This window comes from Enhydra lutris, unplaced genomic scaffold (assembly GCF_002288905.1).
Source record: "Enhydra lutris kenyoni isolate GAN:26980312 unplaced genomic scaffold, ASM228890v2 scaffoldscaffold32, whole genome shotgun sequence".
NCBI lineage: Eukaryota > Metazoa > Chordata > Mammalia > Carnivora > Mustelidae > Enhydra > Enhydra lutris.
In genome coordinates, this window is record NW_019154116.1 from 5870060 (window position 1) to 5888083 (window position 18024).

General features: G+C 41.9%; 1 protein-coding gene across 1 annotated transcript in view; it reads left to right on the forward strand.

Moving 5' to 3' along the window:
* The window catches only part of LOC111153427 (adenylate cyclase 2), a 406431-nt gene that overhangs the window by 271849 nt on the left and 116558 nt on the right, over positions 1–18024 (forward strand). Inside the window, exons 5-7 of the mRNA XM_022512437.1 lie at positions 5712–5860; positions 12048–12159; positions 16909–17036. Coding sequence (XP_022368145.1) covers positions 5712–5860; positions 12048–12159; positions 16909–17036 — 389 coding nt within the window. The remainder of the gene's footprint in view (positions 1–5711; positions 5861–12047; positions 12160–16908; positions 17037–18024) is intronic.

Sequence of the window (18024 nt, forward strand, 5' to 3'; positions counted from 1 at the left end):
TTAGTTGAGGCTCACCCTCTTGTCCAATGCTGTCATCACCAAGAGGACATGTGCAGACCCCAAAGCACAGACCCCATTCATGAGCTCTAATCTGAGGTTCTGCTTTCTACCAGTGGTACCAGAACAGCATGGTAGTAAGGCAGCCTTGGGTTCTTAAATTTGTCTGGTTGGCTGTTACTAAAATCTGAATTCCAGTCTAAATTCACACATATTCTTGAACACTAAAAAAAGGGGGAAAAAAAGAAAATTTTGCCTTATACAACATATATATATATATATATATATATATATATATATATATATGTCTTATATTTTTTAAACTACCTATAAAAAGCCAGTCATCCATCTGCATTTGAGTCTAAAATAAAGATTATAATTTACATTTGGTCATTAAATGAAGCTATGGGCCTGAAAGAGAATTACTATATTGGATTCTTTTTTTGTTCATGGACTCTGTCCTTCAGGAAAGGCTAACTTTGGGATTTAGCCTATTCTTATGACAGAGTATATGAGGAGGAGAGAAGATGCTTGGAAAGATCTCAGCTGGGTTTGTCCCAAGCAGACCCTGAGACAAGGATCTGGGTGGCGGCATTTAGTTGGGAGGCGGTTGCAGGTAGCAGAGTGAGGAAGTGGGTCAGGGAGGGAGGTCAGCTATTGGAAGGGGACACTGGTAGCATCCAGGGTTCAGACCTGCTGGAGACCCTCAGAGGGAAGCATGGAGCATGCTCAGATCTTTCCACTGAGAGATGTAGGTGCAGAAGTCAGAGAATTTATCCATCATTTCTCCGTCATTGGTTGAAACCCATGAAACTGGAAGGAACGAGCTGTAGGTGGCCTCCAAGGAAGGCAGAGGGAATATGGACAGGGCAGCACCGGCCGCAAGAAGCATGACTAGAAGTGAGTGTGAACAGTGAGAAAGGCTACTGATTGTTTTAAATCCTAGAGAAGACTGCACAGAATCCATGAACACGCACAGGTAATGATCATAAGAGAATAGAGCAGAACTCTATAAGTTGAACATTATGTCCTGGTGAATTTTATTTTTTTCATGGCCCTTGACTCATCCATCACCCATCAGAAAGAATACTAACTTCGTTTCATTCAAATTAAGCCAATCACTAGACTTCTCTATAGACACACAGATTCCACTGGGATTTCTAAAAAGACAGCGTAGGTCCAGATTTGTAATCTGTTACATTGTGCATTCTATAACGTTCTTTATTACTGTTTCAGAAGTTAACAAATTTATAGTCAGTGTCTACTTGCCTTGATGATGACAGAGATTTGATGGCATCTCAGAGCAATATGCTTCCCTTGGCTCTGTCCAGGGTTGGTCTATTCATGCTGAGAACATGAGCAGGTAGGCCTCCTGATGATTGTTGACAGCAACTTCACACATTCCTCACTAGCTTTCCCCTGTTTGTTGAGATAGATTTTTAACATAGTGACTCCTTTGTAATATTTGGTCTTATACCCAACTATCCAATACATCAATCAATAAATGGAAAGTGACCATCCCACACAGTATCCCTTAGTACATATAGTGTGCTCAGTCCTTATGGAAATGGGTTTAAGTAAATGTTGCCTTAGTGGAACTCAGCCCCAAGCTTTAAGGGACAAAGTCTATCTATCTTAAATACTTCCTTGGATATGTTATATATTTTAACGACTTTTAGACTTCTTAAATGTCTGTTGGTCACAAAGGCCACCACATGGAAGAATGCAAGATAAGTGGCAAATCTATGTATTTGGGGGATGGGTGGCCAAAGATGAGATGATGGACTAACTCTTGATATCAAGATTTCAAAAGGGTTTATCATTTATTTTAAGCATAAATCCCATTATCTTTTCACATGGGTTCTTAGAGAGAGAACCAGCTTGTATCACCACCAAGCCATCAGCCAAATAAACCAAATGCTCGATTTGTGCATAGTAAGGACACAGACTTTTTTCAAGTTTTAAAATTTGAACTTGTATTTTCATGTCATTAGTAGTTTCTTGGTATTCTGAATTAATTACAAATGGGTCCATTTTTCTGGGGCTATCTGTTTCTTTACTAAACCCAGTTACTTGATTTTTTTATTCCATTATTGAATTCAGTATTTTCTGTCCTCCTGGTATTGCTTATCCTGGCCCCTAGCTGCATGCTGAGATGTCTCCCATAGTTGGGCATGCTTTCTGCTCTCAGCATTTTGCTTAAGTCCAAAATTTGAACTCACCTCCTCCTTTTAAACTAACATGATGTTGCTATATTTTTAGATTGCTAGTGAAAGTTGGAGAATAACAGAAGGGAAGTTGAGCTTAGGATAGGAATAAAATCAGAATATAACTTCAAGTGGCTACCAGTGTTCACTGGCCATTTCCCAACATGGGGGAGCTTGGAATGTGCTTTCTCCTTAAATGCAGACTGTTGATATGAAACTAGTGTCTCTCCTCCCTCTGCATGAGTCTTTTACTCCTTCCCTCCATTCCCTGGCCCATAACCACAGTGTGATAGTCTTCCAGGGAGGAAAACCCAAGGCAATCACTACCCTTATTTTGCAGAATAGTCAAGTTTTCCTTTGTGTGAATATCACTAGTGTAGCTTGTGCCTAGGGCTGATATTTGTGGTCAGGAGGGTCATTAATATGACTTTAAAACATGAGCACTGTCTACCCAGGTCCCAAGGTTTCCAGGTCCCACCCACCATGGTCATCACTGACAGTAAACAGAAGGTTTGAAATTAGATTTGTCTTTGATGTGTTCCAGATAAAATGTACAGTAGGTCACTCATTCATTCAAGAAATAACTCTAGAACAAATACTCTTTTCTGGGAGCTTCCACAGTAGTTGAGCCATAAAGCAATGTATAAGGTGTCCCTTTATTTCCTTTACTGTCCCCAGTCTCTGTGAGTGGGAGGAACCACATTTGAAGATGTATCTCCAATGTCCACAGCAAAAATTATTATTTCCTCCTCTCAAAAAAATTCAAGAAAATATGTGGGCTTGCTCATCCTCTCCCTGAAGACTGAAATATCTACAAAGTCTATTTTTTATATTAATGTAGCTACACCAGCTTTCTTTTCATTAAGGTTTTCATAATTTATCTTTTTTGTTATCTTATTTTCTGTAATGCTGTGTTCTTATATTTAAGATGTGCTTATTGTGAATAGAGTTGCATTTTGTCTTTTTTAAAATCCAACCTGACAGTATTAGTCAAGTATTTGAAGTATTTAGTTCATTTACATTTAATGTAATTTCTGATCTAAAAGGCCAATAATAGCCATCTTATGACTTATATTCTGTTTGTTTCTCCTGTTTTAAGTTCTATTTGACTCTTCATTATGACTTATTTTGGGTTAATAAGAATTTCTGTCTCATTTTTATTACTAACCTCTTAGTCATACATTCTTTCACTCTTTGTTCCTAAAGTGGAAATTATATCCATTCTTGACTTACTGCATTCTACTATAAATTACTACCTTTGCCACTTCCCATATAATCCTAGGACTTCAGAATATTTTAAATCCACTTACTCCCACTTCACAGATTGTGCTAATGCCATTGTAGATTTCATTTATGTTGTATTTTAGATCACCCAGGACATTATTCTCATTATTTTGTACAACTAATATTAATTTATATTTTCCCAGATGTGCATATAGACATTTAACTTATTAAATATTTGGATTTTTCCATTTTATTTCTTAATTTTAATTAAATGGAAGCTTCAATAAGAATTTAAGAAAATTAAGAACATAATTATTAAATTGTCTTCTTAATCTCTTAAAATTGATTAATCTGATTAAAATTAAAATCTGATTAAAATTCTCTTTGTCATATCAGTATCAGCACTTATGTTATGACAACTGTTAGCACCTTGCCACCTACCTAACTGCCTCCTTTTGCAAAGAGATTGGTGATAGTACTAACCAAATAGAGGTGTTGTTTTGACTCATTTGTTTCACATGAATAGCAGGAGCTCCTGGACTATTAGTTTCCCTTCTGACTTCCCACATCTCAGGCATGTGGCTTCCTGCAAACACTAGCCTGTTGCTCCAGCTTCATCTGATGGAAAGTGCACTGTGGGTGGGCTTGTTGCTGGATTATGAACCACATGGTAGCAGGGATGTTGACTCTCTTCTTCTTTGCATCTACTATTAGTGCTTATCATGGGGCCTGGCATTTAATGGGAAATGATGAATGTTTTCTGAATATGTGAATAAATTAATGAATGACAGAACAAATGACCAATACTCAGTTATGCCAGTTCTTGGTCAAACACTCTACCATGCAGTGAGATCCCCCCGTAGGTACCCACTCGGTTTCCTATTAGCTTTTCATCTGTTTTTTCTTTCCCAGAACAGGCTGGGGAGGGGCTGCAGTGAGGGCTTCGCATCTTCATCTGGATGCACTCCACACCTTCCCTCTGCTCCCTCAGTGGACGTTCTCAGCAGGCACTAAAATGATGTGCCCTAGGGCTTGACCCAAAGGGACACCGGCCCTGTAAACCTGGGAAAAAAGACTAGCTTCCCCTCCCCTGTGTTCTATTACTTTGTCTGCATAAATGAATGGATAAATTGGTGAATGAATGAATGAATGAATGAATGAATGAATAAGAAGGGAAGAAAAAGAAAATGGGGAAGACGGAGAAAATATTTCATTCAAGAAATGTTTTTCAACCAACACTATTAATTGTTAAATGCACAATACCTAAATATGGTGTTTTCTATAATACATGAATGTGTTTTTTTAAGATTCATTTATTTTAGAGAGAGATAATGTGCGTGCATGAGCAGGAGGGGCAGAGGGAGAGGGAGAGAGACTCTCAAGCAGACTCTGTGTTGAGCGTAGAGCCCACTGTGGGGCTCGATCTCACGACCCTGAGATCATGACCTAAAACCAAGAATCAGAAGCTTAACTGACTGAACCACCCAGGCACCACTAAAATAATTTAATGTTTAAAATAACTAAGGATGAGTACAAAGTTTCAAAGATTCCTCTTCTTTGATACTTTTTCTCAAAAGCAGTATTGCAAATGTCACTCTAACATAGGTAGATATTAAAATAAGTGTAATGTTACATGCCACTGTTTGCTGTGTCTAAAGACCAAAAATAAAAGAAAGGCTTGTAATTTATCATTTCCATGTGTTCCATCTGTAGTCTTTTATACATGACATTTTACAGATGCTATTTCTGACTCTGTCCCTTTATAATAGTTTAGAATCACTAAAAGGGATTGTGTGGTCATCACAGAGGAAATGAAATATTTGAAAATATTTGACTATCTTATTTCAGAAGTACGGAATATTTGTTGACTTTCTGAAATGCAATAAAGCTTGTACTTTATCTCCCAAATGAACAGGCAGTCAAAAATGAGTATTTTGTATCTTCAACTCTCCATAGGTTTCCGGCATTTTTATATAATTTCTGCTTTACTATGTTAAAACCAGAGTAGATAAATAGTATCCTTGGAGGAAATATCTTTGCTTTCCTTTATTCTCCAGTCTGAAGGACACATACTTAGAACTCCATAAATAATAAATAGTATAACACATGCTGACCTTAGAAATTTTGGTTTTTTTCAACATGTCCTTCTACTCCCCATGTTTTAACTTGCTGGAAAGAGTGGTCCACTTGGCCCCAACGCAGATCCGCGATGCTCTCAGAGATGACTTGGGTGTTACCGTAATGATTTGAAAGTCTCCGCCTTCCTCCCATGCCCTCTTTCAGGAGCGGCTGCTGCTCTCCCTGCTGCCCGCGCACATAGCCATGGAGATGAAAGCCGAGATCATCCAGAGGCTGCAGGGCCCCAAAGCCGGCCAAATGGAAAACACGAACAACTTTCACAACCTGTATGTCAAGCGACACACCAACGTGAGGTACGCTGCTCTGTTCTTGTCCCTCTGCACGTCCCGGGAGCTGCTCGCCAGCCTGGGAGCTCATGTCTCACAAAATCCTGTCTCCTCCAAAACAGTGAATGGGAGTTTCTGCCCCCCCCCGAACCCCCCTCCCCCGCTGCCCCTCAGGGCCTTCACTGGAAGATAAGGAAGTAGAATCTTCCCCACTTTACTGGGTTCTGTTGTCCGTCATGTCCCTGCTTTCTACGGCTGACCTTCTGCCCCAAAGGAGAGAGAGGTGGTTAGTGGGTCCTTATCCGGGGAACACCATGGATAGGTTTCATGGCATCCCCGAGCCCAGGACCCGCAACTCTGTAGAAAGACTGACGGTAGTACAGTGGGCTCTTGAGGCAAGACCTGACTCCTCCGGAGGGACTTGGGGGGCCAGGGCCTCAGTGAAGTGAGCACTCCCTGACCGTCAGGAATGATGGGTGTCCGGGTATGGCCAACCAGTGACCAATGTCACAGGGGACTGATGTGCCCCTTAGTTAATAAGCAAGTCCCTGCTTTCCATTCTGCCATAGTCCCATCTGCTTCTCAGGGAGCTGTTCCTAGAATCACAGTACGTGGAAGACATGCTATCAGCATGGGATTGAGATCTGGAAGGAGAACCCTGTGGGGCCTCCTTCTCCCCTAGCTCTCCTTCAGGGAGGAGCTGTGGGGGCCCTCACTTCAGTGTGGGGGGCGTTTCCTCCCATGCTGCCCATCTCCCAGCTGCAGAATGCACCCCCTCCAGACCCAGGTGCCTGGTCCCTCACTGTTCCCCAAGCCCCCCAAGCCTCATGCCACTTCTTTGGGGGGTTCTCCTTATATCCATTCAGCTATGGTGCAGTAGTGCTTTCTTTCTTGCCAGGTTCTCTGGATAAGTACCTCGTGCATCTGGCCTCATGCATTCCGCCTTGTCATTACTCACCCTGTTCACTAGTTCGGGAGCCACAACCACAAACATAACTGCAACTGGCTGAGCACTGGCTCCTTGCCCTTTCGCTCTCAAGCCTGGATCCTTTCCAGTGCACGATCCAAGCTTCCAGTCTGGTTGCCGCAAGTCAAGGGTTTTTGAAGTTTATTAATAAGAAACACATTTGACTAGGCTTTGCCACTGCAATTTACTACATTGCTAAGACACATATCATTTTGACCCCAGATTTTAGGAAAGGTGTGTAGAGCTGGTGATATGGCCCAGGCATGTCCAAGCATGCACAGAGCTAAATGTATAACGAGAAATGCAGATTGGGAAAGCAGTAATGGAAAAAAGCTGCATTATCACTGAGAATTAAGGAAGCAGCGGCTAAATGGAGAATCAGGGGTAAAAAAATAATAACAATAAAATTAAATTAAATTAAGTCCCTACCATTTTGAGGAATTTAAAAAAAATGAGTGTATTACAAGAACATCCACACCTGTTAAGGAGTACAATTATTTAAAACACTGGCCTGCCTTCAGGTTTTTAAGTGTTTCACTTAAAGAATTAAAGAAGAAACATTCTCATGGTATCCGGCAAGGTGTATTTTACTAGAAATTTCCCTTTCCAGCCTTAGCTGTCTGAAAAATCAGCAATATCCCTCCTACTTGAGGAAAGAGTTGTAAGTCACAAATGGGGACTCTCACACTCGTAAAGATAAATGCAGCCTTATCTAAACAGAGTCCTGGAATATCTTCGAGTCTCTGTGAAATGACCCAGGATCAAAGAGCCTGATAAAAATGAAACCACCGGCCTCAGGCAGGTGACGAAGGCTCCCCATGCCGTCTGTATCGGCTACCAATTTGTACGGTACAAAGGACCCCAAAACCCAGTGGCTTCAGACAACAGTAAACATCAGCTCGCAGTCTCTGTCTGTCACAATTTGAGAGCTGCTTCTGCTGGTGGTTCTGACTTACAGTCTTTGATACAGATTCAGGCCTGGTGTCGGGAGGGCTGCTGGGGGACCTGGCTTCAAGGCAGCTCCTCACGTGGTTTTCAGGGGCCCTGACTGTTGGCTGGAGGCTGCAGGTCGTCATTGCTGCGCTACTGCTCACAGGTGGCTAGAGGGACCTCCCAGCATGGGAGCTCGCTTCCCCAGAGCAAGGATCCAGGACAGGGCCATGGGCAACAGCAGTTCCTTTATGACCTAGGCTTGCAAAGTCATTGCCGTAATTCCTGCAGCATCCTCCTGGGGACGCAGATCAGCCCCACCCCAGGGGAGGGTGGACAGTTCAAGAGTAAGTCCCATGAGGTGAGGGTCTCTCTGGAGCCATCTTGGAAGCAGACTACCACACTGTCAAGGCAAAGGATTGGAGAAGTGCCTTCAGAGATCATTTAGAATATGTTTGCCGTGTCAAGAACACTGAAAAATAAAAAATAAATTTAAAAAATTCAATGAAAAAAATTTCAAAACTATAGTTGGGAATGCTAAAGTAACTTCAATACCTAAAGTTAAAAATGTAAAAGCATACATAAATCACATGATGTACCAACTGTTTTTATAAGAAATACGAAAACACGACTTTTTCATCTTGGACAGGATAAACAGAAGCCAAGAAGCAGGCATGGTAAACGGATATTGTGGAGAGTCCAGTCAATACCTGAGCAGTTTTGAGGGGTTTTTTGGATAATAATTCTCATTAGGATTGTGGACAGCAAAGATCTGTTAATTCTTAGTTCTGCTTTGGCCATTCATTCATTCAAAAAAAAAATGGTTATTCTCTGTTAATGATATATCCTAGCTCTTTAATCTTCTGAGGATGCTAATAATGTGTATAATCATGAGGAGGAAGAGAGGAATTTCTAGAAGGAAAGTACTTCCCAAATCTTCAGCATCTTCCTCTGAATCCTGCCGATAGTACGGAAACATTCACAAACCCATCCCATCTTTGAAAATAAGCACAGGTCCCGTAATCCAATGCCACCATCCAATTCTGAGACTGGCCCTCTCTCGCTTTCAAAGCCAAGATTCTAGAAAGGTGGTTCTTCACTCTCTGACTGGTCTTCACCGTTTTCCCTCTCTCCTCAAACCCTCACCCTCTGCCGTCCACCTCCATCCACCATGGCACAGAGCTCATGCCCGCTCAGTTTGCCACCAGTTGCCGTGCTTCCAGATCTGAGTCTGACTTAGCCCCTGCATCCTTCTTTCTGATAGCTCGGTGTGGTTGGCCAGCTGACCTTGCCCTCCTGCTTAAAGAATTCTCCCTCGCTGTGGACTCCCTGACATCTTCCTCCTTCTCTCTTCTTACCATGTCCTTTGACATTTTCTCTTCCCTAAATCTAGCCTCTCTGTAAATGAGTGTTTTCAGAGCTTTCTCCTAGCTCCGCTCTGTTCTCTCCAGTTCTCATTCAGGACTTCAGTTACCATCTGTGGGATACCAAGGTGCAGAACTCAGCCAGGGCATCTGGAGGGCGCAGTTGGTTGAGCGTCCGACTCTTGATTTCAGCTCAGGTCATGACCTCATGGGTCAGGTGATTGAGCCTTACACTGGGCTCCATGCTGAGTGTGGAGTTCACTTGAGCTTCTCTCTCTCCTTCTCCCTATGTCCCTACATGCCCTCACACTCTCTCTCGTTCTGTCAAATAAATAAATATTTTTTAAAAGATGCAGAATTCAACCATAGCTTTCCATACTCACCTAATGGGTATCTTCCTCTTAGACGCTCCACCAACACCACCATCAAACTCAACCCAACCAGAGTTGAACTGGTCATCTTCCCCTCCAAGCTTGCTTCGACTTGTTCAGAGCTAGGTTTGAGCCCCCTTCTCAATCAGAAACTGGTCTTCATCCTCGGTGCCTCCCTCCCTTAGACACACTGCCCACCGTATCTGATCGCAAACCACGCCTGATTCATCCTCCCTACGTTTCTCCCGTATCTGTCCATTTCTCTCCATTTCGCCTGACAATACCTTCCACATGGGCCTTCTGGATGAAAGGGCTATGATTCTAACTGACCTGCCTGCCTCCAGGTTGCTGTGGTCAGAGTGATCTTTCTAAGATGGTCATGTGGTCAGATCTAGGTCGGGTACCTGGGTGATCCCAAAGAGTACCCTGCTTCCTTTCCTGTAACCCTTTGCACGTCGCATCACCACGACCTGTTTACATCCTCAGTCTCCTGGCTGCCGAGTAGTTTTTGGACCATCATAAGACATTTACAGCCAGCCTGCCTGGGTGGGGGGGTGGCTTTAGCCTCTACAGGGTTGGACCACAGGAAACACGGTGGAGGTTGTCAGCCACCCATCTGCACATTCTCCCTCCCAGTGCTGCCTTGGATCAGACACACTCTCTAAGCGTTTTCCTCTTGGACCAGGCTCAGCATCCGTGATCTGTGCTGCTATAGGGTGCTATGGGGGGAGTAGGGAAGGTTTGATGGCACCGTCTGAACAGAATGGAGGGTGTGGAAGCCCCTGCAGCCCTGGTTTTCTTGGACCAGAGGGTTCTCCCCCAGCTTTTGTCATCAACAGAGAACCAAGTCTTTCCTTCAAGATGAAGCCACAAACCTCATGCTTGGCCCAGCGAACGAGTACGGCCAACAGCAGAGAGCCAGTTGTTTTCTGCCTAAGATCAGGCTGGCCGCTGCCACGTTCCTTTTTTTACTGTGGCAAAATATATATAACATAACGTAAACACAGTTTTAACCATGTTTAATTGTCAGTGCAGCGGCGTCAAGCACCTTCCCGTTGTTCCCATTGTACCCATTCCGCAGCAGCTTCCCTCCCCCACCCAGTCTCTGGCACCCACCCTTCTGGTTCCTGTCCCTGTGGTTTGACTACTCTAGGTATCCCATGTGAGTGGACTCCTACAGTGTCTGTCCTCTTGGGCCTGGCTCATTTCACGCAGCAGCACGTCTTCAAGGTTTATCCGTATTGCATCATGTGGAAGAATGCCATTTCTTTTAAAGACTGTATAATATTTCGTTGTAGAGATTTCTTTTATCCCTATTTCTTTATCCATCCATCTGTTAGTGAACATTTGGGTTGTTTCTACCTTTAGATGATTGTGAATAATGCTGCAGTAAACATGGGGGTGCAAATAGTGGTTTGAGTCCCTGCCTCCACTCTTTGGGTTGTTTTCCCGGGAGGGAACTCAGTGGGCCATCTGGGAAGCCTGTCTCTCTTGCTGAAGAACCACCACACTGTCTGCTAGAGTGGCTGCACCATTTTTCCGTTCCCACCAGCAATGCACAAGGGCTCCGATTTCTCCGCACCCTTGACAACATCTGTTACTTCCCAGTTCTTTGATAAGGGCCATTCTAATGGGTATGAAGTGGCAGTCAGTTTTGTCTCAGGGTCTGTCTTAAACCATGTTATCTGAATCCCCAACTGCCAGCAGGAATTTTAGGCTTCTTTGTGAGGCCTTTATACAAATCAGAAGCATGTTGTTGTATGGAAAAGTGATATCGCACATCCTGGGGCCGTGTTTCCCCATCCTGACCCTTGAAGGTTAACGAAACACAGACACAACTCAGAGAAATCTGACATCTGTCCCACTAGCAGGTACATCGCATGGAGGGAAGCTTTCCCAGGCTCGTCACCAGCTAACCAACCCCCCCCACACACACACTTGTTAACACTGTGGTTGGACATTGTTAGAGTCCTTCCTTACTTTCTTAACTCCTCTCCTCCGCCCCCCAGCAACACTCTGAGTTTGAGGGAGACAAACTGTGTCCGCTTCATCCTAGCAAGCAGTAAGTCATCCAAAACCTTTGGTTAAGTACTCTTTCTTTTAAGAAGATTGTTAGTCTTTCTTCGAGTCAGTAAAAACAGAATTTGCTTTTATTATTTTTTCCTTTACTTTAGAAATTCTTATAAAGTAAATGCATGTAACAGTGCAAACAGAGGCATAGGCCATTGATACTTGAATTCCGCCAGTGTCTTGAACTCTCAGAATGAATACCGCGCAAACCAGGGAGGGAGGGGAGACTGTCCATCAGGGAATAAAGGTCATCCGTTAGAATGGACAGAGTGCATCATGTGATTTTTTTTTCTTCTCCAATTTTAATTATAAAAACAGCATTAAACAAAAAAACATTTTTAATAGGAAAGTTTGGCAAAATGTGTATGTATTTCCTATCTGGGGAGATGACAATTTTCTTGTAAGATACAAATATAAATGTAAAAAACTATATACTCTTTTAAGGGGGAAAAAAAGTGTCATTACTTGTTAACAAACACGAGCTTGCAAACACTGTTCCCCTTGTGCCACAGCATCCTGTACGCAGACATCGTTGGCTTCACCCGGCTGGCCAGTGACTGCTCTCCAGGAGAACTCGTCCACATGCTGAACGAGCTCTTTGGAAAGTTTGACCAAATTGCAAAGGTGAGTAATAGTGAGTCCCTTCTACAATGAGGCTTTCCAGACTCGTGGCTTCCTTTTTCTCTGGTCCCTTATCAATTCTTTGTTTTTCATAGAGCTCCACTTAGAACTGATGTTTATAGGTTTGTAGGGTTTATTTGCCATCAGGCTCTGATGAGTCTCACTTCTCGGGGATGAGAAATGTCAGAGCGTATAATTAGCACATGTTTGCATCTATTTTTAAAATTTCTGCTTATAGAGAACTCAGCGCACATAGAGTAAATACACTCAAGATGGTAAGTTTAAGATGAACAGCCTCTGCCCACTGCTGTTCTAAGGTCCTCTTTTTAGGCATTTCCATGTCAGATGTTGGAAACAAGACTGCCTCTCCTCCAGTCGTAACTGTTCATGTATCAGCCCCCGGGGAGAACCCCTAAAATCGGATGCATGTTTCCCACCTCAGCCCTTTACTTACTGCTATTCATTAATATCCGCTGACCCTTGTGCCCCTTGAACAGAAATGTGAGTTCTGTATTTGCCGTGCACACGCACATGGAGAGGAAATGGCGACAGGCAATCTAAAACCGTACTGGAACTTGCATATTTACTGGAACCGTGAGGGTTACTGGTGGGAAGAGCGATAGGAGTTATTTCCTCCTTTGGGAGCCCTTTACTTCCACCTCAAAAAACATTACTGGTCAGCCTCATGCTTTCTTTGAATTATTTCCAGCAAAAAATACCTCATTATGCTGATTAAAATGAATTATTTATATATGGAAGAGAGAGTTGGTCCCAAATTTAGTTCCCTGCAAGATTCCTCTCACTTTTAAACCATACAGAGCATTTCCAGGCAAGCCTCTTAGCAATAGACGTGACTTGCTGATGTTCACAGGGTCGCCCCTGCGTCAGGCTCCCCCGGAGGTGCCTTCTGCTGCCAGCCTGACCATGAGGGATCTCGCTGGGGATTTTTTTTAAAAAGCCGTTAGAGTATAGCACAGCTTTCTTCCCTTTACCAAATCAAAGGGAGAGGTTGAGTTTTTTGGGGTGCTCATGTTTAGAAAAATATGATTTAAAGCTTAAATAATGTCTTCAAAGTTTGAATTAATAAAGTGTCACTTTTGTCACATTAGGAAGAAGCATTCCAATCTTGGCAGGTAACAGCATAGCTCTAGTATTAACATGTCATTCTCCCTCTGGGCAAGTCTCAGTGTCTGAATGTCCCGTCTTTATAAAGACACCAGTCATATTGGATTCGTGACCCACCCTAGTCCTGTATGACCTCATCTTAACTAATTATATCTGCAGGGAGGCCAAGTTTACACTCTCCAGGTGTTAGGACTTCAGTATGTGAATTTGGAGAAGACAAACTTCATTGCTCATAACAGAAATACTTAGTGTGACCTTCTGTTCCTCTCTGATGGTTTGAACAAAGGACTGTCCAGGCAGTATCAGACTAGAGCCTAGGATGGCTGGGTCCACCCATTGTTATTACAGAGAGAATGTGTTTAGGAAACCAGTTCGTGCCTCATGGTTAAACGACGTGGCGGTGGACATGATCGTAAGCAAACAGCTCAGCCGATTGAGTGAATTTTGCATACAGCACATAACTAAACTAAGAACTCAACGTCATGCATTTATTTTTTAATCTTTTAAACTGCTTTATTGAGGTATAATTGACATGTGAAAAGCTACATATTTAATATATAAACTGTAATGACCTTGAGGATAAGCATATACCTATGAGCCATCGGTGTAATCTATGTTATAAATATATTCACCACATACAAAGGTGTCCTCTTGCCCTCATTATTTATTATTGATGATGATGTGATTAAAACACTTAACATAAGCTCTACCTTCTTAGCACATTCTGGAGTATACGGTACAGTATTGTTAACAGTAGGCACTGTGCTATCTATACCGTAGATCTCTAGCACTTACTCATCTTACATAAAACTGTTTGCCCTCTTACCCATACCCCCCATTTTTCCCTTCCCTCAGGCCTGGCATTCACCAGTCTACTCTCTGCTTCTGTGAATTTGACTATTCTAGATTCCTCATATAAGTGAGATCATGCAGTGTCTATCTTCTGGACGTCCTGAATAAAGTGAGGCTATTTCACTTAGCAAACTGAGTTCAAAAGCACATTTAAAGGACTGTACCCAGTGACCAACCGGGATTTATTTCTGGGTTGCAAGGATGGTTCAACACACGACTCAATCGACATGACAGACCACAGTAACGGAATGAAGGCTAGAAATTACATGATCAGTAGATACAGAGAAAGCATTTGATAAAATTAAACATCCTTTCATGATAAAAACTCTTAACTGATAACATATAGAAGAAACTTACCTCAACAAAATAAAGACATATATAAAAAGCCCATAGCTAACATTACAGTTGATGGAGGAAAACTGACAGCGTCTCCTTCGAGATTGGGAACACAGCAAGGACGCCTGCACCACAATGTCTGTTCAACACAACCCTAGAGGTCCTAGCCAGAGCAGTCAGGCAAGAAAAAGAAATAAAAGGCGTCCGAATCAAAAAAGAAAGAGCGGGGCGCCGGGGTGGCTCAGCGGGTTAAGCCTCTGCCTTCAGCTCAGGTCAGGATCTCAGGGTCCTGGGATCGAGCCCCATGTCGGGCTCCCTGCTCAGCAGGGAGCCTGCTTCCCTCTCTCTCTGCCTGCCTCTCTGCCTACTTGTAATCCCTCTCTCTGTCAAATAAATAAATAAAATCTTAAAAAAAAAAGAAAGAAAAAGTAAAATTGTCTCTGTTTGCAGATTCCATGATCTTGTGTGTAGAAAACCCTAAAATATAAGCAAAATCTGTTAAAACTAATAGATGGGGGCGTCTGGGCGGCTCAGTTCGTTTGGTGTCAGTTCTCGATTTTGGCTCAGGTCATGATGTCAGGGTCGTAAGATCAAGCCCTGTGTCAGGCTCCAAGCTCAGCTGGGAGTCTGCTTCTCTTCTTCTCCCTCTACCACTGCTCCTCCCTCCACTCGTGCTCTCTTTTTATCAAATAAAACAAATATCTTTTAAAAAAGAACTAATCAACAAATTCAGTAAAGTTGCAGAATACAAAATCAATGTGCAAAAGCCAGCCGCATTTCTTTGTACTAACAATGAAATATCTGAGAAGGAAATCAAGAAAACAATCTCATTTACATTAGCATCAAAAAGAATAAAATACTTAGGAATAAACTTAACCAAGTAGGTGAATGACTCATACATGGGAAACTATAAAACATGGATAAAAGAAATCTAAAAAGACACAAATAAATAGACGTCCCATGTTCATGGGTTGGAAGAACTAATATTGTTAAAATGTCCATAATACCTGAAGCATGGACAGAGTCAGTGCCATTCCTATCAAAATCCCAGTGGCATCTTCTACAGAAACAAACAAACAAAAAATCTAAAATTCATACAGAATCACAGGAGACCCCAAACAGCCGAAGAAATTTTAAGCGAGAAGAAGAAAGCTGGAGGCATCACACTTCCTGATTTCAAAATGAATTACGAAGCTCCATAATTAAAACAGTATGATACTGGCATTAAAAACAGACACACAGACCAGTAGAACAGAACCGAGCCCCAGAAATAAACACATGCATATACGTATACGGTCAGCTGGTCTTTGATGAGTTTGCCGAGAATTCACTTTTGTTAATTTCAGTGTGTTCTAGATTCAGAATAGCTATTTAGGAAGTATGGGACGGAAGCCCTATTAGTATATAATTTTTGCCTTTTTAGTACTTCTGAGATTTTTAATCAGGAATTAATAAGCACATCAACTGCAGCGCCGTAGATGAGTATGAAAATATGCCCTAGCTTGTGGGTTCTCTATCACACGGGGAAGGAATGTGCGAAATCTTCAACAAACCTAACATGTACTTTAGAACAAGAAAATCTTACATCCGTTTTATTATTTCAGATTTGTTCAGTTCAGTTTATACTAAGCCTATGTTTAGTGTTAAGAAGGAAAAGATCTGTGTTTGGCACATCTTTGGATTTTTTTGTTTTGTTTTGTTTTGTTTGCTTCTTTTTCTTTTGCTTTTCTTCTTTTTCTTCTTTTTCCTTAGTGACCAGTCTATGAAGTAACTAGAAAAGTTAGAAATGCATGTAGGATTTAGACATATGAATGAAGCTAATCTCAATATCCTAATATAAAAACCACCCAGCCAAGAAAAATAGTGAATACCACTTTATATTAAAACAGTTTAACCTGAGGTCAGAATTAAGTTTTAAATTACTTGGCAATGTCGAATGGTGGCTTTTTGCATTATGGAGATGTTTATCAGAAGCTACGTTCTCAGGTAAGAATCTGCTTTGGCTTTAAAATAAATGAAGAGAACCATGAGCGTAGTAGGGAATGACAGACAATTCTAATTCCAGTCGAGTTCTGTCACTGTTCACTGTCCTGAGACTCTGCTCTGCATGGAAGATCTCATTTCGCTGTCAGTGCTTGGGATGTTTGGGCTGGAGAGAATGATCCCGTCATTATGCTCCTCTGCTACAGTTCAGAGTAAATCATTCCAGAATATTCTCTCTGCTTTCCTTTTCTTCCCCTTCTCCTGATTCTCCCTGCTTTGGCAAATGGGTGTGCAGGTGAGGGTGGTTCATTCTTCTTGGGTCATGAAGGGAAACCCAACCAGTGCTCATTTCCGTGCCCACAAACCCTAGGTCACTGTGATGGTATCAGTAGAACTAGCACTGGATGACATTCGGAAAATCTGAGTGCAGCTGAATGCTGTGATTTCTTCTTCCAGGAGAACGAATGCATGAGAATAAAGATTTTGGGAGACTGCTACTACTGCGTGTCCGGACTCCCCATATCTCTCCCGAACCACGCCAAGAACTGTGTGAAAATGGGGCTGGACATGTGTGAAGCCATAAAGTAAGTGAAGGCACCATAGGGTCCTTTTTAACTGTTTGAGAATCTCTAGTAATGATTCTCACTCCTGACTGTTTCTGTTTTTCTGATACTGGATTAAAAACATTACTGAGCCTTTAACTATAAGTGTGCAGAGACCCAAATACTGGTGTGTGAGTAACTCAGTCCAAAGTAAGACTTCTGTAAGATTTTTATTGTTATGGTTAGCCTTAGAGTACAGTGAGACCGAGGGAGAAATCTGCGCGCATGGAGAGTTTGGGTTGTTTCCGAAGTGATTTTTTTTTTTGCATTGAAATATCTTCTTTAATCTCAAGGAAAATCTCTGTGCTCTTACCATCTGACAAACAGTTTCTTTTTTTTCAAGTTTTTACTTAAATCCCATTTAGTTAACATACAGTATATTAGTTTCGGATGTGCAATTTAGCGGTTCAACACTTCCGTACAAACAATTTCCGACAAACAATATGGCTACACTCAAGTTGTCGGGGAGAAGGTAGTTTTCATGACCAGATTTCAATTCGGTAAAATTCCAAAATTACTGCATCAAGTCAAAAATTCTCAGCTCTATAAATTTAGTTTCAGTTAATATACACAGAATACGTTTTCTGTACTATATTTATAGTTTCTTTCATTATAATTCTGGAGAGGCTATCCTTATGTCAAACAATGTTACCATTGACAAGTACCAGATAAAAGTGTAAGATACAAAATTAATTTTTGTTACCAGGGCCATAATACACTTCTTTAATAATGCCTGTGGTAGATTCCAGAATATTCTTATTAATGGCAAAATCTCTTGTTTGTTGATTATATGATTGAAAGGTTTTAGTGTATTGGGTTTTTTTTTTTTATTTTTTTTAAGATTTTATTTATTTATTTGACACAGCGAGATCACAAGCAGGCAGAGAAGCAGGCAGAGAGAGAGGAAGGGAAGCAGGCTCCCTGCTGAGCAGAGAGCCCGATGCGGGACTTGATCCCAGGACCCTGAGAT